Source organism: Podarcis melisellensis (genome assembly GCF_964234715.1).
Source record: "Podarcis melisellensis genome assembly, chromosome: 2".
Lineage (NCBI taxonomy): Eukaryota > Metazoa > Chordata > Lepidosauria > Squamata > Lacertidae > Podarcis > Podarcis melisellensis.
Genome location: NC_138529.1, coordinates 122,023,094 through 122,049,897, shown reverse-complemented (window position 1 = coordinate 122,049,897; position 26,804 = coordinate 122,023,094). Strand labels below are relative to the sequence as shown.

Below are 26,804 nucleotides of genomic sequence, written 5' to 3'. Positions count from 1 at the left end.
TTGATACTTTAGGGGGAGTATGTTATCTTAAAGCACCAATGCTGCAGCAAGCAAAGGCTATAGCAGCTAAGGCAGCTGCTTGTGGCTGGAAAGCCAAACAGGATGTTTGTGACTGTTGCCATGGGAACAAAGGGGCAGTCCGTTCTGTACTGAGCACCGGATGTTAGCTCAGTGTGTGTGTCATATGACCCGTACTGGAAGTACATGGGCGGAGTTTATTCTTACTGCTGTGGAGTGCAGACATGTTTCTCTGTACTGATATAAGAGACAGGAATAAAAGATGTAAATAGATTTCTGTCTGCTTCTTTCCCCTCCCTGGGGGACACCAAAGGGGAGAGAGGAAGAACGGTGTGTTCCTCTCACACATCTGAGAAGAATCGCCGAGACCTCGGCTGCTTATCAGCAGTGTAGCAGCGGGGAGGTCGCCAAGGAATATCTGCCGGTGCCTACGCTGTAGCACATTCCTCTGACCGAGGCAGAATTCCAACACTCTCCCCTCTGAGACATATCTTAAATCCCAGGAGCCATGCACTCAAAATTGCAACCATCTTTGGCAGCACCTGTGTCTGTGAACAGATTTCCCCCCAAATGAAACATCTGAAATCTCCAACCAGATCCAGACTAACTGATGAACACTAGCATCACTTGCTACGACTAGCAGCGACAAATATGGAACCGGATATTGAGCATCTCATTAGCCAAAACTAGGTCCATACTTCCCATTGGAATACTTATAAGTTGACGTTGATTAAAATCATTTTTCATTTTAAATATTGTATTGTTTTTCCTGGTTTTGTGTGCACTACAAATAAAATATGTGCAGTGTGCATAGGGATTCATTCATTTTTTCCCCTTCAAATTATAATCCAGCCCGCAACAGTGGCTGAGGAACAGTGAACCGGCTCCCTGTTTAAAAAGTTTGAGGACCACTGCTCCAGATGAGCTCTGCTTTCGGCCTCCTATACTGACAGCTCTTTCTATAGATTTCTGAAAGATGGGCCAATTACGTGGGCACAGAGATTCCTCTCTCCACAGGAAAATGACGCTCCTGAAACCACTGGCAATGCCCACATTTCCCTGTGCCACCTTCCCTCCGTATATTGTTTGTTCCCCTCAGCACCTCCTTTATTCCAGCTGCCATTTGGGATTTTACCCCCTTTGCTGTTAATCAAGCCATGAATGAGAAGGTAAGGTAAAACAATGAATTTATAAAATACAAATTACTTTCCAGTCTTTCTGTGTTTTCATTGTTCCTTTATTGCAAGTATAAAAATGTGATTTATGCTGCTGTTCTTATAACAAGGAGTTGGACTTGACCCTTGGAGTCCCTTTAAACTCTACAGTTCTATGATTCCAGAGCCAATCCTGCTTCCTAAACACCACTTTTGTGCTCCACTTTTCACAATTCTCCATTCCTAACTCTCTCTGCCAAAGACCAAATATCAACCGAATCTCAGGACATGTTCACTCACAATGAGCACTCCAGAGTCACATTCTGCACATACCTTACAGTACATTATATCTTTCATCATACTTACTATTATGAGGCATTTTATTTGCTTTAATACATGTATGTACAGCTTTCCATACAAACACCCGAACATCAAATACACTCCATAAATTTACAATGAATTTTCCCCTTATATGAGTTTGCTGATATGAGGGACAAAGTGAACCCTGTGGGAAAAACACGGCAAACTCCAAAAAACCGAAATGGTTTCTCCCCCATAACAGTCTGTGGTTGCTTATTAAGAAGGCCATTATAATTGAAATATTTTCCACACTCCATTCCATTTAAACAGTTGCTTCTCTGTGAGATCTCTGATGTCTTCTAAGACTACCATTCCCATTGAAGCACTTCCCACAATCCATACATTTAAATGTTTTCTCCCCTGTATGAGTTTGTTGATGTCTTCTAAGAGATCCATTCTCACTGAAGCACCTCCCACAATCTGTACACATATACGGTTTCTCCCCTGTGTGAGTTCTCCAATGTATAGTAAGTTGTGAACACCGTCTGAAGCTCTTTCCACACTCCTTACATTTAAATGGTTTCTCCCCTGTGTGAGTTCGTTGATGAATTCTAAGATTTCCACTACAACTGAATCTCTTTCCACACTCCATACATCTAAATGGTTTCTCCCCTGAGTGAGTTCGTTGATGTATTCTAAGATTTCCACTACGACTGAAGCCCTTCCCACACCTCATACATTTAAATGGTAACTCACCAGTGTGAGTTCGTACATGTGTTGCAAGATCTCCCCCCTGACTGAAGCTCTTTCCACAAACCATACACTTATATGGTTTCTCACCCGTGTGAGTTCGTTGATGTTTAGTAAGTGTTCCATTGTGACTGAAGCTCTGTCCGCACTCTATACATTTAAACGGTTTCTCCCCAGTGTGAATCCGTTGATGTATTCTAAGAGTTCCACTCTCACTGAAGCTCTTTCCGCACTCCATACACTTAAAAGGTTTGTCCCCTGTGTGAGTTCGGTGATGTGTAGTAAGGTGTGAAGACAGCCTGAAGTTCTTTCCACACTCCATACACCTAAATGGTTTCTGCCCTGTATGAGTTCGTTGATGTACTGCAAGAGCTCCACTCTGACTGAAACCCTTCCCACAAATACATTTAAATGGTTTCTCCCCAGTGTGATTTTGTTGGTGCACAGTGAGTCTCCCACTACAAATGAAGCTCTTTCCACACTCCAAACATTTATATGGTTTCTCTCCTGTATGAGTACCCTGATGCAGAGAAAGGCTTCCACTTGCACTGAAGCACTTTCCACAAACCATACACTTATATGGTTTCTCACCCGTGTGAGTTCGTTGATGTCTAGAAAGGATTCCACTCTGACTGAAGCCCTTCCCACACTGCATACATTTAAATGGTTTCTCCCCAGTGTGAATCCGCTGATGTCTTCTAAGAGTTCCACTTGCACTAAAGCTCTTTCCGCACTCCATACAATTAAAGGGTTTCTCCCCGGTGTGAGTTCGTTGATGTACAGTAAGTTTCCCACTCTCACTGAAGCTCTTTCCGCACTCCATACATTTAAAAGGTTTCTCCCCTGTGTGAGTTCGTAGATGTATAGTAAGTTGTGAACACAGGCTGAAGCTCTTTCCACACTCCATACATCTAAATGGTTTGTTCCCTGTGTGAATTTGTTTATGTACAGTAAGGTTTCCATTTTTACTGAAGCTCTTTCCGCACTCCATGCATTTAAAGGGTTTCTCTCCTGTGTTAGTTTGTAGATGGGTGCTAAGGTATTCACTCGCACTGAAGTACTTTGCAGATGGCCCCTCAATATTCTGATTGCCTTCTTCATCACCTGGTTTAAAGTGGGGGATAAGAAAATATTCTTAGGTATTCAAGCAAGAGAACCAGAGAACTTAACATGCAACAAGACCAATCAGCACTTTCTCTTAACATCTCCAGCATCCCTCCTTCTCCTATGTACCACATTTTTAGGAAAGGGAGGGGACCTGAAAATAGTCTCAAGAACTCTTAGTATCCAGTCTTCTAGTATCTAGTATTCAACTCTCATACCAAGAACAAACTTAGTTGGTCTCTAAGGTGCTACTGGACAATTTTTAATTTTTTTAAAATATATATTTCGTCTGTGTCAAACCAACATGGCTACCTACCTGAACTTTCAACTCCCACTGAGCACCAAGAGAAAACATCTGTGCTGAGGTGAGGCATGTATGGCCCTCCAGATGTGGTTGGACTCTAAGTACCATCAGCCCAAGCAAAGATGGCCAATGACCAGTGATGATGGGAGTTGTAGTGCAGCCAAATCTGGAGGGACACTTTTCTCCATCTTCCCCCTCCTGTGAAAATGCTATACTGTTTTTTCTTTCCCCCTTGATCTGTAATATCTGGCTGATACATTCCAACCAGCTGTACACATCACCTAAACCTGCACCAGGATGCTGGCAAAGATTGGCCCTTGTTCTGATCCAAAAGGGCTCTTTTTATATTCCTACACACTGAAAGGAGACAGACAAAGGTACGGCCTCACAGCAAAGTGGAAGTATGTACCTCTCAATTGGTCCAGGACAACATCCCTGTATTTTTCTGTTCCAAGCGAGGAGATGAGCTCAGACTTGAGTATCAGAGTCCCTGCTATGTGGAATAAGTAAAACAGAAGTGTTGTTTATGTATATTTGACTATAAATATATACAAAAGTATTAATCTTTTGAAGCAAAGACAGCAAAGTATCTGGTGGCCCATTAAAAGTTGATAAATGACACTGACTAGCAAACCTCATGCCACCATTATTAACCTGTCAGTCTCTCTGTAGATTTTACATAGGTTTTAGGGGGAAATTCATACCACAATATCAGCTTACGAAGAGTTACCTACTGACAAAAGTACAGTGTTGCTATAAACTACAATCTTCAACATCAACTTCGCTGGACTGGTCATGTTGTTCAGATGCCTGATTATCGTCATCCAAAGCAACTACTCTATTCCCAACTTAAGAATGAAAAAGAGAAATATCGATGGACAACAAAAGAGGTTTCAAAATGCTCTGAAGGCAAATCTAAATACATGAAGTAGAAGCACAGAAAATTGGAAAACACTGGCGTGCGAGTGCTCCAACTGGAGAAAAGCCTTTACCAAGGCGTAATGGACTTTGAAGAAGCACAAGCTCAAGACGAAAAGGAGAAACAAGCTAAGAGGAAAGCACGTTTGGCAAACCCTCACTGTGATTAACTCCCTCCGGGAAATCTATGTCCCAACTGCCGAAGGATATGTGGATCCAGAATCGGACTCCACAGTCACCTATGGACACACCGTTAAGACCGTGTTCATGGAAGACAATCTTATTCGTCTATGAGGATTTGCCAAATAAGAAGACACGGAATGAATAAATGGCTCAAACAGGAGATTCACACCTTCAACGTCTAGCAGCCAAGAGGGATACAAATCTGCCCTTACCTAGAGAGGCCACCATCTCATAATTCTCCTCCATGACTTCCTTGTGCAGAGCTCTTTGGCCTGGATCCAGCAGAGCCCACTCCTCCTCCGTGAAAAACACAGCCACCTCCTCAAAGGTCAAGAGGGCCTGGAAGAAGAAGAGGAAGAAAACAGAGCTGCTCTTAGATCCCCATCATCCCCACTCAACACAGAGGGAGGCTGGGTGGTCCCATCTGTGCCTCTTCCCTCCTCCCTCCTCCCGTTGCTCTTTCCCTACCTGAGGAAGCTGCCTGGCTCCTCTTTCCACTCCACCTCTAAGAAGAGACTGTTCAGAGGGGGTCTCGGAGGCCATTGCGTTGCCAGTGGAAAGGACGGAGGAGGAGGAGGCGTAAACTGGGCCACTTCCAGGACTCTCTCAGCTGTTGACAAGATGCACTTCAATGCAGGGAGCAGCTCTTTAAGGAGAACAATGCAGAAATAATACTAATAAGAATTGATTGAATTTATATGCCGCCTTATACCCGGAGGTCTCAGGGCTGTTCAAAGAAAGGCAGATTTAATTAGGGTGGGAGACATTTACACAGATAGCATACCTTTTATAAATTACAAATACTGTGGTACCTCGGGTTACAGATGCTTCAGGTTACAGACTCCACTAACCCAGAAATAGTAATCTGGGTTAAGAACTTTGCTTCAGGATGACAACAGATATTGCACGGCGATGGCGCGGCAGCAGCGGAAGGCCCCATTAGCTAAATTCGTACCTCAGGTTAAGAAGTTTCAGATTAAGAACGGACCTCCAGAACGAATTAAGTTCTTAACCCAAGGTACCACTGTACCAACATTAATAAACTAATGCTCATAAATTCTAATTACAAAGCCAGAGAACTGGAAGGATGTAATCCTTTCTACAGGAACTTTATAATAATAGAAGCTGCCTCAGTCTTTAGGGGACATTCAGCTTCGGTTTGGAAAGTTCTGGGATCAAATCCCAAACTCTTAATGAAGCTTCGCAGAAAGTGTTACGGTCTGTACATCTGCAGATCTCACTTTTCCTTTCCCCCAAACAGCCACCCAGGAAGAGTGGATGGAAATATTTAGAGCACTCTATGCGCTAACACGGATTGTAGTTTAGGGGACAGAGATATGAAGTTCAGTGGCTTATGCCCCCCTGGTCCTTCCTCTTAGGAACCCCCCCTCTCTCTTTCTCTCTCTGTGTGTGTGTGTCCCCTTTTATCTTCCCTATACTGTGAGGAAGGACAGGAGGATAAATAATCAGGGGGTCCAAGCTGGGCACAGGGCATCCCTTCTGAGAATGGGGATGGGAGACAGGGTCTCCCTGGTGGAAGCCCAGCACCCAAACGGCAGGGTGGGAGACCTCAGACCCAGGGGCTGAATTGGCCCTACAAATCTCTCTCTCTCTCTCTGGCCCTCAGGAATTTCCCCAGCACCACACCCTCTTTCCAACGCTTCCCAGCTGCCTCCTGGGGTTTTTTTGTGGGGCTGGGAAAAATTCCTGGAAGGCAGGCAGCTCCTGGACAAACCTCAGAGTCCGCCCCATAGACCCACCCACTTTGTCCTCTGTCCCGCCCATCAATGGAAAGTGGCCCCTGGAAGGCTGCCCAGGAGCAAATGTGGCCCTCAGGCTGGATAAGCGTCTCCACCCCTGTCCCAAACACTAAACTGGGTGTAATCCTGGCCCCACCTTGCAGGGTTCTTGTGTGAGCATTGCCCAGGTGGTGGGCTTTAGAACACCTATAGTGTTAGAAGACCCTCCTGGCAACCTGGATGGGGACGAGGCCAGGCAGGAGTGAGGCTGTCAGCAGCGGCAGAGAAAGTCCCTCAGCACCTCTGCGCTGGGCCAATCCTGCAAGACAGGCCAGATCTCCCACCCCTGGGAGCTTTGAGTCTCCTTCCCGACAAAGTCCCAAGAGGATATCTGGAGAAGCCTCTTTTTGGAAAGAAGGAGCATCAAAATCTGTGAAGAAGGATCAGTTTCATTCCTCAAGATTAGCTAGGGGTCCGCCCCCTTCCCAAGAAGTAAATTCTGGTTTCTTTTTGCTTCCTTCTCACATCAGCCTCTTTCTTACTAAGGATGCTCCGGAGGCCGATTTCCCTTGATATTGTCCATCTGTCACCCCCCCACCCAATTCGAAATCTCCCCCCTCTCTCCCACTCCAGAGACGATTCTGTTCTCCAGCTGCCTCCACTTCCTCTCCCCTGCTTGCCCCCCATCTCCGCCCACTGAGGCAGGGGCTACAGCAGCAGATTTCGGGGGGGAGGGCAGATCAGGGTCCTGGAGGAGCTCAGCCCCCCCGTCCCGCCCAGACCGGCTCCCTGAAGCAGGAGGCAGATCCTGGGGGGGGGAGCGATGGGGGGGAGCAGTGAGAAGGGAGATGGAGGGTGTTAAAACAGAGAGGAGCATCACTAGGTGGAATGGGGCTGCCCCCCCCTTTGAACGGAGAAGGACTAACTGCTGAGTCAACATGCACAGGGTGGGGCTGCAAATCCCTTTGTAATTAAGTTTGTAATTAAGTTGCACTGGGGGGCCACCCTTTTGTGGTTCGTTTCAAGTGTCTTCGCCCCCGCCCCCCCCAGTCCCTCCGCCATGGGAGCCTGGCTTGATCTCTGCGCTTCAGAGAAGATCTTGCAATGCAAACCCTGTTGGGGCGGACCCCACTTTGCAACAGGATTGCCTGCATTCAGCCCCCCCCCCCATGATTCCCAGAGGGAAAGAGCGGAGCCCCTCCCTGCTTTCTTTCTCTCTCTCCCCCCCCCCCGCAATCCTCCCGCCTCCTTTCCCAGCTGCCCTCTTTGTAGATTCAGGGAGAGAGAAAGCAAATCCTTTTCCCATCCCCAAATAACCCCCAAATATGCGGCACCTTTCTCCTCTTCTCCAAGTCCGCTTCTCTTCCGCGAATGAGGATGGAGACCCCTCCCCTCCAAATAGCCTCCCCCCCCAAAAAAGAACTTCCTGCCTCTCTAGGAAGCGGAGCTCATTGACCCAGAGGGAGGGGAGTGGCAGGACATCCGCCTCCCCCTCCCTGCAAACATGAATTTCCTTCCCAGCCGGCAAGCTCTATATTCCCGTTTACTTAGTGAGAAATTCTTGGGTTCAATTCCCCGCAGAGGCAGCGAAAGACGACCCCCCCCCCCCGCATTTCTGAAAAGCCTCCTCCTGGGAAGATATTTGGACCAGCAACTTAAGACAACACTAAGGGCTGGTCCAGTGTCATTACAATGTGTTCCTTTTGTGTGTACCATGGTCCATGTCTTCTGGAGAAGAGCTTTTTATCTGACCTCCAAAATCTCGAAACAATCTATCTGTCCTTATTCAGCACTTAACTTATTATAACCATTGTTGTTGTTTAGTCGTGTCTGACACTTTGTGACCCCATGGACCAGAGCACGCCAGGCACTCCTGTCTTCCACTGCCTTCTCTTGTCTTCCATATTTATATATTTGACCCCGTATTCTACGCTTCAATCTAAAGAATTAATTTCCTTTCTGTTCACAGCAGCTAGACTACAGTTATTGCGAAATGATGGAAGGAAACCTCTAAAAGGGCAATAGAAGCTTGGATTAATAACATCTGGACCATTACTCTGTCACAACGCCTCACACACCATTGGTGTCTAATCAAAGATATCTCCAAAAAAGACACCTTTGGCACAGTCTGGTCTCCCTTTTTCTCCCTTGATTGAAGAACAACAGGTTATTTTAATGCCACCACCACCACCATCATCACAGAGGTATTTGTGGAGAAGATTATAATGATTGGAAGTGTCTAGCCAAGCAGATCAGTAGTTGGGTTCCTATTGAGGGTATTGGGGGAGCCAACATGACCGTGATCTCGGACTGAGGATTGGAGTGATCATTCTGTGATATTATGGCAGTGGACAAAGCTGTATTTACTCTGAATAAATGAATATTGTTGTTTTCATAAAGGTCTCAAATTCAATGCTTTGCATGCAGGAGGTCCCAGGTGAAATCCTCCTCAGGCAGAGAGACCCTGTTGGCATCCGTCTTTCTCGGGAGGCGATGGAGGAGGGGGCCTTTGGGGGGGAAGCCCAACTATTGGCAGCTTGCAACACCTGCTATGGCTGCTTCATGTCATGGGCAAATGTTCAATGCCGGCAGAGGGAGGAGCAGATCCAGATTAACTCTGCTTTCGGCCTCCTATACTGCCTGCTCTTTCTACAGATTTCTGAAAGATGGGCCAGTTATGGGGGCACAGGGATCCCTCTCTCCGCAGGGAAATGACTCTCCTGAAACCACTGGCAATGCCAACATTTCCCTGTGCCACCTTCCCTCCCCATACTGGTTCTTCCCCTCAGCACCTCTTTTATTCTGGCTGCCACCATGGAACTTTGTCCACTTTGCAGGTTAGTGTCAGAGGCTGGTCTGAATTGGAGGACTGGAGAATGCAGTTTCAGGAAGATCAGCCTGTAACAGAAGAGGAGAGGGAAGTCCCCCCCCCTTCCAGAGTTTCACAATGCAGAGAGACAGGCAGATTCAGAGGCTGCACAGTTGAGATAGGAGCTACCCAGCTTTGAGATAGTAGCTAGGAAGCAGAAAGGAGGGAAGCAGCTGGGAGATACATCAATCAGAACAAAGGAGAAGCAGGGAAGGAGGGACATTTCTTTGGAAGTGGGTAAGAACTACTATCCTTGGGAGGACTTGCCTATTTGTGCTAGCAACATGATACAGAAATAAAAAGACTAGAAATCTACCAACTTCTCATTAATTCTCATCGGTGAGCTACCAAAAGGGAGGGGGGAACTCCCGAACATGACACGTAGCCATGAATGAGAAGGTATTGTAAAACAACAAATTTTTAAAAGATAAACAACGTAGGACGGTTTAAGGATTACTTTTCGGTCTTTCTGAATTTTCATTGTTCCTTTATTGCAATTATAAGAATGGGATTTATGCTGCTGTTCTTTTAAAAGGGGAATTGGACTACAAGACCCTTGGAGTCCCTTTCAACTCTACAGTTCCAGGATTCCAGAGCCAATCCTGCTTCCTAAACACCACTGTCATGCTCCACTTTTCACAACTCCACATTCCCAATTCTCTGACTGCAATTGATTGACTGCCCCCCTAGTCCTTCCTCTTAGGAACCTATGTGTGTTTGTCCCCTTTTATCTTTCCTACACTGGGAGAAAGGACAGGAGGAGAAATAATCAGGGGGTCCAAGCTGGGCACAGGGCATCCCTCCTGAGCATGGGGATGGGAGACAGGGTCTCCCTGGTGGAAGCCCAGCACCCAAACTGCAGGGTGGAGAACCTCAGACCCAGGGGCTAAATTGGCCCTCAAATCCTTTCTCTCTCTCTCTCTCTGGCCCTCAGGAATTTCCCCAGCACCACACCTTCTTTCTAACGCTTCCCAGCTGCCTCCTGGGTTTTTTTTGTGGGGCTGGGAAAAATCCCTGGAAGGCAGGCAGCTCCTGGACAAAGCTCAGAGTCAGCCCCATAGCCCGACCAACTCTCTCCTCTGTCCCGCCCATCAATGGAAAGTGGCCCCTGAAAGGCTGCTCAGGATCGAATGAGGCCCTCAGGCTGGATAATGGTCTCCACCCCTGTTCCAAACATGAAACAGGCTGTCATCCTGGCCCACCTTGCAGAGTTCTTGTGTGAGCATTGCCCAGGTGGTGGGCTTTAGATCACCTACAGTATTTTTTTTTTTAAAGTTTTTATTGTTAAAATAATTCATCATTAATACACATATATTACAAATATACAAGCATACAAACATACATTTCATATAATCCTTAAGTGTTCAAACATACTTACACTCAATCCCACAAATAATTCCTTTTCCCATCACCATCCAGCACCCCTCACCCCACCTTTGTGTTAGACTTCCAATCTACTCAACTGCAATTTCTTTCCACTTCTATTACTTTCTTTCACACACCTTTAACCTAATTTCATACTTCTTTTTCTACTACACATTGTTATCCATCTTATTTAGTATTTCAGTATTTGAAATGGAACTTGTTTATTCTAATAGGAGTTCTGTTTTCCTAAATGAATATCTGAACATTTTTTTCATTTCGTTATATATTATTTCCCAAAATTGTTTGATGTTTAAACAATTCCACCATATATGTATCATAGTACCTTTTCCAGTGTTGCATCGCCAGCAGACATTGCTACAATTTTTATTCATTTTTGCTATTCTTTCAAGTGTTAAATACCATCTATGTTGAATTTTGAGGTAATTTTCTTTCAATATATAACACATAGTGAATTTCATATCTTCTTTCCACAGTTTTTCCCACTGTAGAACACCCACAGTATTATAAAGGCCCTCCTGGCAACCTGGATGGGGACGAGGCCAGGCAGGAGTGAGGCTGGCAGCACCGGCAGAGAAAGTCCCTCAGCACCTCTGCGCTGGGCCAATCCTGCAAGGCAGGCCAGATCTCCCCCCCCCCCCCGGAGCTTTGATTCTCCTTTCTGACAAAGTCCCAAGAGGATATCTGGAGAAGCCTCTTTTTGGAAAGAAGGAGCATCAAAAACCCATCCCTCCCCTTCTCCTTCCCCCAAGTCCAGCTGGGGAGGGGGCATTTATTTAATTCCTCCAGTCTCTGCCATAAACATATTTAAAGGGCTCCTGAGACCTTGATCAGTTTCAAATCCTGCCATCGATGGGCCCATTTCCCTTGCCAAGCAGGAGGGAAACTGACAAGGTGCTTTTTCATGCTTCAGGAAATGGAAAATGCACCTCTTCCCTCCAGTTTTGGGGCACAAAAGCAGCACAGCAACCCCCCCCCCCAAACATGGGAAACCGAACAGGGCTCTTTCCTTTGTGCCAAAGCAACCTCAGCCAGCCAGACTTGGATTTCTGAAAGGGGAACTGGGGGGCCTCCCCCTTCCTTCTCACATCAGCCTTTCTTACTCAGGAAGCTTCGGAGGCCGATTTTCCCTTGACACTGTCCATCTCTCACCCCCCACCCAATTCGAAATTTCCCCCCTCTCTCCCAATCCAGACTCTGTTCTCCAGCTGCTTCCCCTGCACCAAAGCAGACTCCCTCCCACCCTCCATATCTCCCCGCCCCATACAGGGATGCCAACTTGAATAAAATATTGGGGGCAGTTCTTCCAAATATCTTATGGGGAGGGGAGAAGACCCCTCGGGCCCCATGAGTTGGCTCCTATGCTTTCATGATCCCGACTCAGCCAGGGGGCGGCAGTTCAGGGTTCTGGGGTTCATCCTGCAATGCAAACCTTGTTTGAGGAAGAGGACCCCCCCCTTTGCAGCCGATTGCAGATCGCCTCTCCTGATTCCCAGAGGGAAAGGGGGGAGCCCTTCCTTGCTTTCACCCCCCTCACCTTTCCCCCTCCCCCCTTTGTAGATTCAGGGGCAGGAAAAGCAAATACTCCTCCCTCTCTGCACCCCAAATCACCCCCATCCGGAAAGCTGCACCTTTCCCCTCCTCCTTTGCAGGACTCCTTCTCTTCCGGGGATGTGCATGGAGACCCCACCCCCTCCAACATTGCCTCTACCCCCACCCCACCCTGCTCTGTCACTTCCTGCCTCTCTAGGAGTTCATTGACCGAGAAAGATAGCTATTTAAATATTTTTCTTGTGAACAGACCATGTTTTATTTGTAGCTTTTATTTAGAAATCCACTGCAAAGCACGAGCACTTATTTGCTTTCTTTTCTTCGCTTCTCACTTCCTTATGTGGCCCCCGAGTCTCATGCCCTGGCCCCCCATTGGAATATCATGTTCCCCTGTAACCCCCTTGGAATATCAATATGCGCCCCCCCCCTTTAGAAACGCTGATCTACTCCATTGAATTGGGTGAGCCTGACTTCTGAGTAAAAATCCTGTTCAATCCTAAAGGTTGCCATGGAGCCACACATATGAAATTTCCCATCTCTTCCATAGTTTCTGTTGTGTGAATGGTGCTGCGGACCCCCTTGGGGGGGGGAAGGTTCCCTGGAGTGGGCAGACTACCTATTGGGAAAAGCTGCTTTAGCGCTCTGATTTCAGGAGCCAGACCGAACCTTTCCCCACATTGTACACCCCCATATAGTTTCTCCCCATGGGTGTCATTTTGGGGGAAATTAGCAGTGATCTTACAGTGAAGCATTTTGCACACTCTTGTCACACGCCTGCTTGATTTGAGATGCTCCCACACTCCCCTGTGCCACCTTCCCATGTCGTGCAAAACATGCAGAGGAGTTGGGTCTTTCCTGGTTCTCCCACTAAGGTAAAGGTAAAGGTAAAGGGACCCCTGACCGTTAGGTCCAGTCGTGGCCGACTCTGGGGTTGCGGCGCTCATCTCGCCTTATTGGCCGAGGGAGCCAGCATACAGCTTCTGGGTCATGTGGCCAGCAGGACTAAGCTGCTTCTCGCGAACCAGAGCAGCATGGAAACGCCGTTTACCTTCCCGCCAGAGCAGTACCTATTTATCTACTTGCACTTTGATGTGCTTTCAAACTGCCAAGTCAGCAGGAGCAGGGACCAAGCAATGAGAGCTCACCCCGTCGTGGGGATTTGAACTGCCGACCTTATGATCGGCAAGCCCTTATGATCGGTTTAACCAACAGCGCTACCCACATCCCACTAAACACCCCCTTTATTCCTGCTGCCACCAGAGATAATGTCTTAGCTGAACACTTCGCCCTCCATGTAGCCAAGAATGACAAGGTGTTGTTATTTACTTTACTTAAATATCATTTCTATTCATTACTATATAGATATAAGTGATGTTACTATGCTAATGCATACATGGCTACGAATATCCCACTACATTTAGTATGAATTCATTCCAAATATCAATATATACGTCCAAACAGAGTCTGCGTCTATAGGCTATCCGTTCATGTGTTGCATTGTCTTTTGTGTTGTCATGTTTTTATTCTTCCGGTTAGTTCATCAGTATCAGCCTCTTGGCAACCATTAGGGTGCAAAGAATCCATTCTTCTTGTCCTGTTGTCAACTTCCATTTTCATTTCTTGGGGATTGTTCAGCTGTGATTTTGAAATCATAGGCATTGACACTGATGTTCTCAGAAAAGGATTGGACTGCATGCTGGTGACTTTTCCTCGATCTTTTGGTTTCATTTTACTTTTAACCACTTTTAGGGTTTTGCAATCAAGCAGTGATTGAATTTATGAAATACATAAACTAACTAAATATAATTCTGTTATTCTATCTCCCTTGCATCCAAGAAAAAAGTCCCAGGTTGACACCCCCCCCCCCCGGCATCTGGGAGAAACCCTTGTTATGAAATCCCAGGTTGCTGCTGCCAGTCAGTGAAGACATTCCTGGCCTTTATTTGCAAAAGCATTTATTTGCAAATAATCCTGGCTTTTATTTGCAAAAGCGAATAAATAGAGTCCCACCCAGCTGCCCACAGCCAGGAGAGCCCCCCAACCCCAGCTGGCTGGCTCATGGGACATGGATGAAATTCTCAAAGTGGCCAAGGAAGAATTCAGAGCCTGGAAGACGTGCTGGAGAGGAAGAGGTGGGCTGTGAACAGAGCATGCAAAGCTCTGAAATGCTCAACCCCCAACACCACTTTCTGCTCACAGCCTAGGAGGAAGGAGTGGAACCACTGCATTACCCTGCCCCTAACTCCCAACCCTCCTAGACTGTCCATGAGGATATGTTAGTATTTACAATGTCATTATATTGGGAATGTATTTCACAAAGCAGAGGTGGCATTGGGGAAATGCGGTGGCGCTTTCTTGGTTAATTCATTTTTTTTTAAAAAATGATATTTATTAGAAGTTTCAAAGATTACAGAAAAAAGCAAAAAAGGAAACAGCAAAAATTTAACAAAACATACATAACAATACATCAAAAAGGAAAAAATATAACACAAAAAACCAATACACCAATAGCAATTAAAAAAACAAAAAACAACAACACACATCTTATATTCCATATCTCCATCCTTCATTTACTTGTTTCATCGACCTCCTCACACGTCCCTTTTTGTATTCTAGTTTAGTTATTTGTTTCAGCAAATTCTTTCAATCTTTCTCAATTTTTATTGGGTAATTTGTCTTAACAGTCTAACCTATTAGTTAACTCAGCAAATCCTTTCCATCTTTCACTATATTCTGTCATTCAATTTACCTTAATTTATTTTAACCTTATCTTACTATAAAATACCTTAAAGCTTAAAACTTAATATTTATTTATACATAATTCCTTATATCATTTCTACTAAAGCCAAATATTTTCATTCCAACATTTTTCCTAATACTCCTTAATTTTACATTAATTCCCAATTTTATTTTATTTTTAAATTTTCTTCCAATCTTCCTCCCGCGTCTCTTCTTCCTGGTCTCGGGTTATGTCAATCCTTACTGTCCATTATCTAGTCCATCAACCTGGTAATCTTATGTCCGAGGCTCTTAAGTCTTTTCCATATTCCTTCTGCAGATCTTCTTCTTGTTTGTACTTACACTTTACCTCATCTTTTGTTGATCTCTTTCTTAATTTCTTTCCTTTCTTATTGAGGAGTAGGTCTCGGGGATGTTCCAACTCGCAAGTATCTCCGTCTCTCCTCAGCAGATCGGCCCATTCCCCAGAGTCAACAGTAAAGCCCAGAAAATATTTAAAAACATATTTCAAAGTCCCTCCAAACTTAAGGGCCCCCACAACTCCAGACCCCCCCCCGGCCCACTCCAGATTCAACCTTCAAGAACAACGGCTTATGCTCCTGTAGGGCCTCGGGCTTCTCCATTTGTATTACTTGAGGTCCAGCAGCGGCCTCCTCCACTATCTTCTGCGTTTGCACTTGCTCTATCAGAACAGGTTCTTGAGTTGGCTCCTGGATGGTTTCTGTATAAATATTCACTGTTTGTCCAAAATTTTTGACTGCAACAGTCATCACATCCATCTTCTCATGCAACTGCTCCAACAAAGCACTTTTCTTGCAAAAAGCAAGCACCAAAACTTCTTCCAAACACATCTTTGTTCAAGGTCACAGTCTGGTCCCACGATCCTTATCACCACAGCTGTAAAGTCCCCAGATCGACTCCAGCAGGAATTTAACAAGCTCCCTCTAGAGGAGACCATTTCTATTTGTATCCATCTTTTGAAAGCAGATCCAACAAAAGAAAGTTACTTTCATTTTTCGGGTTTTTTGTTTCTTTTAAATGCAAAATGCAACATTGGAGACAATTTGTTTCTCTTCTTTATCTGTCAATGGATGTTACTTTCACAGTCAATGAACTTCACCAAAAATCTCTGTCTCTGACACCCCGTTCCCAGGTTTGAGACGGTGGAAATTTATCTTTCTTTACTCTCTCTCCTGCAGGCGTACACAGTCAAAAATCCCCCTCTTTACTCCTACTTCCAAGAGGGGTTTAGATGGTTAAAACAGGAGGAATTTTAAATCTTTATGTAGAACTTTCCAGACTTTAGCGTGCACAATTTTTGCTTCAGGCTATTTACAAAAACGGAAGGCGGACTTCCTGTTTTAGATCTTCCTGTCTGAGTGCCAAATTAAAGTGTTTCTAAGCCCAATTTTCCATTCTACTCACGGGTACTTGTTTAGAGTCCAATTGTCCACAGGAAAAAGTCAGCGCTCTCTGGCAACGGCTGTGCGGCTTCACTCCGTAAAAATAGCGGTCGATTCAAAACACTGCGCCACTCTCCCCACGTCGCTTCGCATCCCTGAAAAGGGGTTTCCTTGCGTGTAGGGGGGGCGCTCCTGGTGTCAGCCGAATCCCACGTTCCCAGGCTTCTTCCGCCTGGGATTTTTAAGGGGTCTTCGCCGCCGCGGCAAGACCCGATTTTTGCGGAGCAGATTCCTCTGGATCAGAGGAATTCCGCCATGGCCGATGGCACTAACCCGGAAGTCACTTTCTTAGTTAATTCAGAGCACTCTATCTTGACTTCTGAGAGGTCAAGCCGAGAGGTGAGAGGTGTGGGGACTTTGTGCGCACGATGACCGGAGGAGTTTGTAAATAATACTCGTGGTTCAATGGTTGCCAACCTGACCAGTAAAGCTTTACTCTCAACGAATTGGGTAAGGTATATATTTTTATCACAAATCGGTAACCGGATACCGTGGTCAATGGCATAAAAAGAAACTGAGAGATCCAGCAGAACCAGGAAACAGCTTTTACCTTTGTCCCTCGCCTGCCAGAGATAATCAACCAGTGCCAACAAGGCGGTCTCAGTCTGATGGCAGGGCCTGACAGTCAACTGGAAGAAATGCAGTCCAAATGGTCCATATCCTCCAGATATGCCTGGATTTATTCTGCAACCAAACATACATTTAAATTGTTTTTCCCCTGTGAGTTTGCTGATGTCTTCCAAGCGTTCCACTATTAATGAAGTTCTTTCCACAATCCATGCATTTAAATGGTTTCTGCCCTGTGTGAGTTTGTTGATGTTTTTTAAGGTTTCCACTCTGACTGAAGCTCTTTCCACACTCTATGCATTTAAATGGTTTTTCCCCTGTGTGAGTTTGTTGATGTTTTTTAAGGTTTCCACGCTGACTGAAGCTCTTTCCACACTCTATGCATTTAAATGGTTTTTCCCCTGTGTGAGTTCCTTGATGGTCTTTAAGGTTTCCACGCTGACTGAAGCTCTTTCCACACTCTATACATTTAAATGGTTTTTCCCCTGTGTGACTTCACTGATGTTTTTTAAGCTGTCCACTCTGAGTGAAGCTCTTTCCGCACTCCATACATCTGAATGGTTTCTCACCTGTGTGAGTTTGATGATGTGCATTAAGTTGAATACTCAAAAGAAAGCTCTTTCCACACTCCATACATTTAAATGGTTTCTCCCCCGTGTGAATTCGCATATGTATATAGAGGCTTCCACTCTGTGTGAAGCATTTTCCACACTCAAAACATTTATATTGTTTCTCCCCTGTATGAGTATATTGATGCCTTCTTAGCGATTGTCTATGACGGAAGCATGTTCCACACTCCATGCATTTAAATGGTTTTTCCCCTGTGTGAGTTCCTTGATGTTTTGTAGGAGTTCCACTCCCACAGATGTCCTTGCCACAATCCATACCTTTAAGTGGTATCTCCACAGTTTCAGTTCATTGATGTGAACTAAGTGTGTTCACTGACTGAATCACGTTGTTTATTCCATATATTGAAATGGTTTATTTGTGATTCCTAATGAAAGTACAGATTGCTCTGACTGTCCTTTCTATCGCTTGCTTCCGAGTAGGGGGAAAGGAAATCCTGTAAAGAAGAGGACAAAGGAATATAACACACATCAAGTGCCTTCGGTACCGTCTCTTAATTTAACATCTCCTACACTCTTCCTTTTTCTATGTTCCTATTTTTTAGGAAATGAAATAATGTCAGATAATAGTAATGCATCATCAACTTTTAATCATGATCAAGTATCGTTAATAATGCAGCATGGTCCTAGATACACTGGTTGTCTTGAATTGCCAATTTAAATACAGAGGTTCCTCACCTGAAAGGGAGCTTCTCTCTCTCCATAATCCTGCTATTTATTTCTCCGGTTCAGAATTCCCAATGACAATTTTGTCTTAATCACTAAAATGTTTGGTTGCAAGTCTCTTTGGGTTGCTCTGGTAAACTAAAGGGACTAACAAATTCAATCAGTCGTAATAATGGAGTACAGGAACCCCTGAATTTCACTAGCAATCTTCCGGTTCCCTGAAATCCCAAAGACATGAGAATAAATATAGTGGTTAATACTGGGAATTTGGTGGAATGGAGAGGAAGAGTGGGACGTAGTTATCTCTGCGTAAAGGTAAAAAAAAGAAAGGTATCTCTGCCTACAACCTGCCTAGCAATGGGCAGGGAAGGGCAGACTGGAGGCCATGTCTCTCCACAGAAACATGGGTAAATGGGTGAAATTGCAGAAGACAAGCCAAAAGTGGGTCATCTTCTCGATCCAGCGGGGCTTTTTATATGTTTTAACGTAGTGAGTCTTACGAAACTGCAGGAGGCAGTGGAAGACAGGATTGCCTGGCGTGCTCTGTTCCAGGGGGTCACAAAGAGTCGTACACGACTATACGACTAAACAACAACAACAAATGTAGTGAAATGTCTCACTGCATACTCAAAGGGCTTACCTCTCAATTTCCCCTTCACATTTCTGTGTTTTTCTTTTTCTAGCAAGATGTGCTTAGACTTGTGAATCAGAGTCTCTCCTGTGTGGAACAAATATGTCATATGTGACTGTCAAGGTCTTCAGGAACATTTATCTTTTGAAGCAAACACAACAAAATTCCTGGTGGCCCATTTGAGGCGAATAAACCTATAATGGCCTAAACCCTTGTGGACAGCAGGAAAATGCTGCGAATTGCGGGCCAGGAAAGCTCACGCCACCATCAACCTGTGTGTTTCTTTGTGGGTTTTGCATAGTTGTTTTGGAATTCGCACCACAATATCAGTTCATCAAATGTTACAGACAAAATTTCAGCATTGTTATAAAAAATTATCCCACCCACTCCCTTTCTCTCTCACACAGTGTTTGTAGATATGGGAATCTCAAACACCTCGCCATTAATAATGGCAATAATTGAGCTACATCTGCACCTGTCTGTGTGTAAAGCGTCCAGTCACAGGCATTGTCTATCCTGATAATTGACACATTGCCCTTGAAGCACCCCAGACTGGGAAGGTGCATGCATTTACTGTCTTTGGGTGCTGATGGATTGTGTCTCAGCTTGTAACTCCCTTTGACATATAGAAAGATACAGAAAGGCTGTCCATATGTCTATTATATACAAATCCTTTAAGAATTTCCATAGCACCTCCAGCCGTATTTTTTTGAGTAGTGGACCACATTATCCCCTCAATTAAACATGCAGTGGAACTAAGGCTTAGAACTGAAACCCTGGGAGAGACAGACGGGTTTTTTCTGGTCCTTCCTGGAAGAGGATACCAGAAGCAAATATACGCTCTGGACAGCCCTCCCTCCTTCCTCTCAAGAACTTCCTGCGCTTTCCTCTGCAGCTGGACCAATGGCCTGGCTTGGTGTAACGCTGCTCTACCTTCTGAAGCCCCCAGGAGAGTCCAGGAGGAAGGAGAGTCCAGCTGCCAGGAAGGAGGGGAGGGTGGGGAATTGGACCCCCTCCCATTTTCAGGGATCCCTCTCCCCAAGGCAGGTTTCTGGGCAGGAGGGAAAAGCCAAGGCAGCGTCTCCGGAGATTCCCCCGCCAGCGCCCTCACTTCCGATGGGCAGCGTCTCTTTCTCTCTCTGCACCCGCTGCCAATGCTGGACGGGGCTTTCCTCCCCCAGGGAGGCTTCCCTCCCTCCCCAGGTTCCCCTGCCCCCTCCGTCCCAAAGTCTCTCCTGCGCCCAGAGACCCCCTTGGCACGGCTCACCCCTCGGCCTGCGCGCAGAATCTCTCTCGAGCGCACCGACCTCTCCATCCGGAGGAGCCTCCCAGGACGAACGGGGAGGGGGGGGAGGAGGTAAGAGACGGAAGTGGGGAGGGAGGGGCCTCTTCCCAGGCCTCTCTAGGCATCGCGGCTCTCTCGCTTCCGTAACCCCTTTCATGGACTCTCTTTATGTCCATCAAGAGGCGCGCCTCGCCACACGCGCGCAGCCCGCAGCACCCCGAGGGATTCCTGCCAGGGGGAAACGGGGACGCGCCCCGAGGGGCGCTTGTTGGGGGGCCTTGGTTTTCGCCAGCCGAAGGGTCCCAGGAAAGGCCCTTTCTGGGGGGTGAAGTCCTTTTCTTCCCCCTCCTCGCTCTCACCACCACCTTCCCACATGCAGCATCTTAATTTGGCCTCCCTTGTTCACGTTTCCCATTCCCTTCACTGCCATTTAAAGAGGGGGCCGGCTGTCCAACTGACCCCCTCCCGCCCTCCTTCGTCACTTCCTGCCTCTCTAGGAAGCCATTACCCAGGGGAGGGGGGAGAGGCAGGCGATTGCTCCCTGTAAGCAGAGTCCTAGGAATTTAGTGGGAAAGGACGCGCCCCCAGGGTGATGGAGCCCACGGTCCCTCAGCCTTTTCCCGACAATGGCCGCCTTCCGAGCTTCTTTCCTTCCTGTGGGCTGCCCCTCCCCATAGAAAGAGAGCTATTTACACATTTTGCTTTTACATAGACCTTTTTTAATTTATAGTTTTTATTTATAAATCCAGTGCAAAGCACGGGCACTTCTCTGCTTTATTTTCTTCACTTCTCACTTGGCCTCTGTGGCCCCCGTGTCTCGTGCTGTGCCCCCCCCCATTTACACGATGTTTTCTTGTGCAATCCTAAAGACTTTACTCAGAAGTAATTCCCACTGAGTTCTCTAGGATAGGTTTTCCCAATTGGCCCAGTCACACACCTGGTCTTTCCTGGTTCTCCCACGTAGCAGGAACCCCCCCCACCCCAATCATTCTGTTTGTACAAACTTCACACACACTCACACACTACATATGCCACACTTCTGTTATAAATTCATAAGAAAATCAACCATACATCGGATTTGCACTGCTCCATTTTTATTTTACTCCATGAAGGAAGGTTTGATACAGGGCAGCCATAATCCCTTCACCATGCTAGCACATCTACAGGAGCCCTGCCCACTTATGGCTATGCCAACCCTGATGATCCCAGACAGAAGACAATCAAGATCACAAAGAACTTGCATATGGGAGTGGATTCAGCATGGACTGAAACAAAGGACTCTGATCAGATCTTCCCTCAGGGGGCAGGAAACTGCAAACTCCCCTTTGTCTCCTGGAAGTGACTCATGGGGAGGGGGGAAAGGAGGAACCAGCCAGGTGACAAGACACTCAGGTTACCACCAACTCCTCCCTCAACCCCTCCTTTCTGTAATGTATGCATGATGTTTCTGGGGGTGGTCTTGATCTACAGGGTGGCAATTTCAAAAGTTTTTATAAGGTCTTGCACACCATTTTTCTGGGTCTTTCCTCTCACCTGCAAGTGAGGGGAGCACCCTGTCGCGACAGTCTTTCTTCAATAAAGACCAAGCCTACAGGCTGCTGATTTGCTCCAATTTACTCTGGTTGGTGTCTTTACTTTTTGTCCAAGGGAGCCCTCAGATTTTTCCGGTAACACCCACTAAAGGTAAAGGGACCCCTGACCATCAGGTCCAGTAGTGACCGACTCTGGGGTTTTGGCGCTCATCTCGCTTTATTGGCCGAGGGAGCCGGGGTACAGGTTCCGGGTCATGACTAAGCCGCTTCTGGCGAACCAGAGCAGCGCACGGAAACGCCGTTTACCTTCCCGCCGGAGCGGTTCCTATTTATCTACTTGCACTTTGACGTGCTTTCGAACTGGTAGGTTGGCAGGAGCAGGGACCGAGCAACGGGAGCTCACCCCGTCATGGGGATTCTAACCGCTGACCTTCTGGTCAGCAAGTCCAAGGCTCTGTGGTTTAACCGACAGCGCCACCCACGTCCCTCAAACACCCCCTTTATTCCTGCTACCACCAGAGATAATGTCTTATCTGACCACTTCTCCTTCCACGTACCCAAGAATGACATGGTGTTGTTATTTACTTTTAATAACAGTATATAAGGGTTTCAAGATTACTTTGTGCACATAAGAAGGTGGTTTCAGTCTTTCTGTCTCTTCTTTGTTCCTTTATTAGGGTTGTTATATTTATTGCTATTCTTAAAATACTAAGCTAACCAACACTTCATACCTGGTGCATAATGCACACCAAATAGAACGTTTTAGGGGGAAAGTACAGCAAAATTACTGAATGTATCATACTGCACCTTTGCCTATTTTCTGCCCCACACACTTTCTTCTTTTTTTATTGACTTTACTTAAATATCATTTCTATGCATTACTATATAGATATAAGTGATGTTACTATCCTAATGCATTCATGGCTACGAATATCCCACTACATTTAGTATGAATTCATTCCAAATATCAATATATACGTCCAAACAGAGTCTGCGTCTATAGGCTATCCGTTCATGTGTTGCATTGTCTTTTGTGTTGTCATGTTTTTATTCTTCCGGTTAGTTCATCAGTATCAGCCTCTTGGCAACCATTAGGGTGCAAAGAATCCATTCTTCTTGTCCTGTTGTCAACTTCCATTTTCATTTCTTGGGGATTGTTCAGCTGTGATTTTGAAATCATAGGCATTGACACTGATGTTCTCAGAAAAGGATTGGACTGCATGCTGGTGACTTTTCCTTGATCTTTTAGTTTCATTTTACTTTTAACCACTTTTAGGGTTTTGCAATCAAGCAGCGATTGAATTTATGAAATACATAAACTAACTAAATATAATTCTGTTATTCTATCTGCCTTGCATCCAAGAAAAAGGTCCCAGGTTGACCCCCCCCCCGGCATCTGGGAGAAACCCTTGTTATGAAATCCCAGGTTGCTGCTGCCAGTCAGTGAAGACATTCCTGGCCTTTATTTGCAAAAGCATTTATTTGCAAATAATCCTGGCTTTTATTTGCAAAAGCGAATAAATAGAGTCCGACCCAGCTGCCTACAGCCAGGAGAGCCCCCCAACCCCAGCTGGCTGGCTCATGGGACATGGATGAAATTCTCAAAGTGGCCAAGAAAGAATTCAGAGCCTGGAAGACGTCCTGGAGAGAAAGAGGTGGGCTGTGAACAGAGCATGCAAAGCTCTGAAATGCTCAACCCCCAACACCACTTTCTGCGCATGGCCCAGGAGGAAGGAGTGGAACCACTGCATAACCCTGCCCCTAACTCCCAACCCTCCTAGACCATCCATGAGTATATGTTAATATTTACAATGTCGTTTTATTGGGAATGTATTTCACAAAGCAAAGGTGGCATTGGGGAAATGAGGTGGCGCTTTCTGGGTTAATTCAGATCACTCTATCTTGACTTCTGAGAGGTCAAGCCAAGAGTTGAGAGGTGTGGGGACTTTGTGCGCACAATGACCGGAGGAGTTTGTAAATAATACTCGTGGTTCAATGGTTGCCAACCTGACCAGTAAAGCTTTACTCTCGACGAATTGGGTAAGGTATATATTTTTATCACAAATCGGTAACCGGATACCGTGGTCAATGGCATAAAAAGAAACTGAGAGATCCAGCAGAACCAGGAAACAGCTTTTACCTTTGTCCCTCGCCTGCCAGAGATAATCAACCAGTGCCAACAAGGCGGTCTCAGTCTGATGGCAGGGCCTGACAGTCAACTGGAAGAAATGCAGTCCAAATGGTCCATATCCTCCAGATATGCCTGGATTTATTCTGCAACCAAACATACATTTGTTTTTCCCCTGTGAGTTTGCTGATGTCTTCTAAGCGTTCCACTTTTAGTGAAGCTTCCCCCACACTCCATGCATTTAAAAGGTTTTCCCCTTGTGTGAATTTGTAGATGTGCATTAAGGCTCAAACTCTGACCGAAGCATTTTCCACACTCCATGCATTTATATGGTTTCTCTCCTGTATGAGAAAATTGATGCATTCTTAGCGAATGTGTATGACGGAAGCATTTTCCACACTCCATGCATTCAAACGGTTTCTGCCCTGTGTGAGTTTGCATATGTCTTCTAAGCGTCCCACTCTTTGTGAAGCTCTTTCCACACTCCATGCATTTAAATGGTTTCTGCCCTGTGTGTGTTCGTTGATGGTTTTTAAGGTGTCCACTCCGAGAGAAGCTCTTTCCACACTCCATGCATTTAAATGGTTTTTCCCCTGTGTGAGTTCGTTGATGGTATTTAAGGATTCCACTCTGACTGAAGCTCTTTCCACACTCTATGGATTTAAATGGTTTTCCCCCTGTGTGAGTCCATTGATGTTTTCTAAGTGTTCCACTATTGATGAAGCACTTCCCACACTCTATGCATTTAAATGGTTTTTCCCGTGTGAATTTGATTAAGTCTTCTAAGCGTTCCATGAACTCTGAAGCTCTTTCCACATTCTATGCATTTATATGGTTTCTGCCCTGTGTGAGTTTGTTGATGGTTTGTAAGGTGTCCACTCTGAGAGAAGCTCTTTCCGCACTCCATACATCTGAATGGTTTCTCACCCGTGTGAGTTTGATGATGTGCATTAAGTTGATTACTCAAAAGGAAGCTCTTTCCACACTCCATACATTTAAATGGTTTCTCCCCCGTGTGAGTTCGCATATGTATATAGAGGTTTCCACTCTGTGAGAAGCATTTTCCCTCCCCAGTATGAGTATATTGATGCCTTCTTAGCGATTGTCTATGACAGAAGCATGTTCCACACTCCATGCATTTAAATGGTGTTTCCTCTGTGTGAGTTCCTTGATGTTTTGTAGGAGTTCCACTCCCACAGATGTCCTTGCCACCATCCATACTTTTAAGTGGTATCTCCACAGTTTCAGTTCATTAATGTGAACTAAGTGTGTTCACTGACTGAATCACGTTGTTTATTCCATATATTGAAATGGTGATTCCTAATGAAAGTACAGATTGCTCTGACTGTCCTTTCTATCGCTTGCTTCCGAGTAGGGGGAAAGGAAATCCTGTAAAGAAGAGGACAAAGGAATATAACACACATCAAGTGCCTTTGGTACTGTCAGGGAAATGACATCGGAGCCGAGTGGAGAGGCAAGGCTCCCTAATGATGCCGGAGAGGGAACCAGCAAGGAGAGAGAGAGCTTCCGCTGGGGAAGGAAACCATACCGTGCCCCCTTATAGTACAGTAGCCCTTCTTTTTCCTCAAACCCTCCATTGTCTTCCCTTCCATCCTGGAGTTCTCCGATTTTCGCTTGAGCGAACGCGCCGTCTCTGGTAAGACCTGCCAGTTCTCGTTTCCCAACCAACGCTCCCCCACACACCCATATGTCCTTGGGAAACACGTGTCGGATCTCCAGCGGTCCCTCTCCTTCCAGAGCGAAAGGTGGGGAGCCCTTCCTTGCTTTCACCCCCCTCACCTTTCCTCCTCCCCCCTTTGTAGATTCAGGGGCAGGAAAAGCAAATTCTTCTCCCTCCCTGCACCCCAAATCACCCCCATCCGAAAAGTTGCACCTTTCCCCTCCTCCTTTGCAGGCCTCCTTCTCTTCCGAGGATGTGCATGGAGACCCCACCCCCTCCGACATTGCCTCTACCCCCACCCCACCCTGCTCCGTCACTTCCTGCCTCTCTAGGAGTTCATTGACCGAGAAAGATAGCTATTTAAATATTTTTCTTGTGAACAGACCATGTTTTATTTGTAGCTTTTATTTAGAAATCCACTGCAAAGCACGAGCACTTATTTGCTTTCTTTTCTTCGCTTCTCACTTCCTTATGTGGCCCCCGAGTCTCATGCCCTGGCCCCCCCATTGGAATATCATGTTCCCCTGTAACCCCCTTGGAATATCAATATGCGCCCCCCCTTTAGAAACGCTGATCTACTCCATTGAATTGGGTGGGCCTGACTTCTGAGTAAAAATCCTGTTCAATCCTAAAGGTTGCCATGGAGCCACACATATGAAATTTCCCATCTCTTCCATAGTTTCTGTTGTGTGAATGGTGCTGCGGACCCCCTTGGGGGGGGGAGGTTCCCTGGAGTGGGCAGACTACCTATTGGGAAAAGCTGCTTTAGCGCTCTGATTTCAGGAGCCAGACCGAACCTTTCCCCACATTGTACACCCCCATATAGTTTCTCCCCAGTGATCTTACAGTGAAGCATTTTGCACGCTCTTGTCACACGCCTGCTTGATTTGAGATGCTCCCACACTCCCCTGTGCCACCTGAATGAATAGAAATGATATTTAAGTAAAGTAAATAACAACACCTTGTCATTCTTGGCTACATGGAGGGCGAAGTGTTCAGCTAAGACATTATCTCTGGTGGCAGCAGGAATAAAGGGGGTGTTTAGTGGGATGTGGGTGGCGCTGTTGGTTAAACCGATCATAAGGGCTTGCCGATCATAAGGTCGGCAGTTCAAATCCCCACGACGGGGTGAGCTCTCATTGCTTGGTCCCTGCTCCTGCTGACTTGGCAGTTTGAAAGCACATCAAAGTGCAAGTAGATAAATAGGTACTGC

The 26,804-nt window shown here is 46.0% G+C and overlaps 2 protein-coding genes and 1 long non-coding RNA gene across 5 annotated transcripts in view; 1 reads left to right on the top strand and 2 right to left on the bottom strand.

Moving 5' to 3' along the window:
- LOC309364627 (uncharacterized protein) overlaps nt 1-12,403 on the bottom strand; it is a 77,526-nt gene extending 65,123 nt beyond the window's left edge. Inside the window, exon 1 of the mRNA XM_081902300.1 lies at nt 12,354-12,403. The gene's annotated coding sequence lies outside the window, so the exon portion shown is untranslated. The remainder of the gene's footprint in view (nt 1-12,353) is intronic.
- On the bottom strand, nt 1,234-25,870 carry LOC309364629 (uncharacterized protein). 3 transcript variants are annotated; one of them, XM_081902307.1, is made up of 5 exons: nt 25,805-25,870; nt 5,200-5,377; nt 4,944-5,070; nt 4,040-4,123; nt 1,234-3,326 (listed from the first exon to the last, which is right to left on the bottom strand). In XM_081902307.1, exons 2-5 carry the CDS (start codon nt 5,272-5,274, stop codon nt 1,795-1,797), a joined length of 1,818 nt encoding a protein of 605 aa, XP_081758433.1. In that variant the 5' UTR covers nt 5,275-5,377; nt 25,805-25,870; the 3' UTR covers nt 1,234-1,794. The 3 variants fall into 3 exon arrangements, with proteins under 3 accessions (XP_081758433.1, XP_081758434.1, XP_081758435.1); XM_081902308.1 differs by having other exon boundaries at nt 4,040-4,120; XM_081902309.1 differs by lacking the exon at nt 4,040-4,123.
- LOC309365426 lies at nt 7,824-8,869 on the top strand. Its single transcript, XR_014166135.1, has 2 exons — nt 7,824-8,020; nt 8,440-8,869. It is a non-coding gene; the product is annotated as an uncharacterized lncRNA (long non-coding RNA).
- Nucleotides 25,871-26,804: the final 934 nt, after the last annotated feature.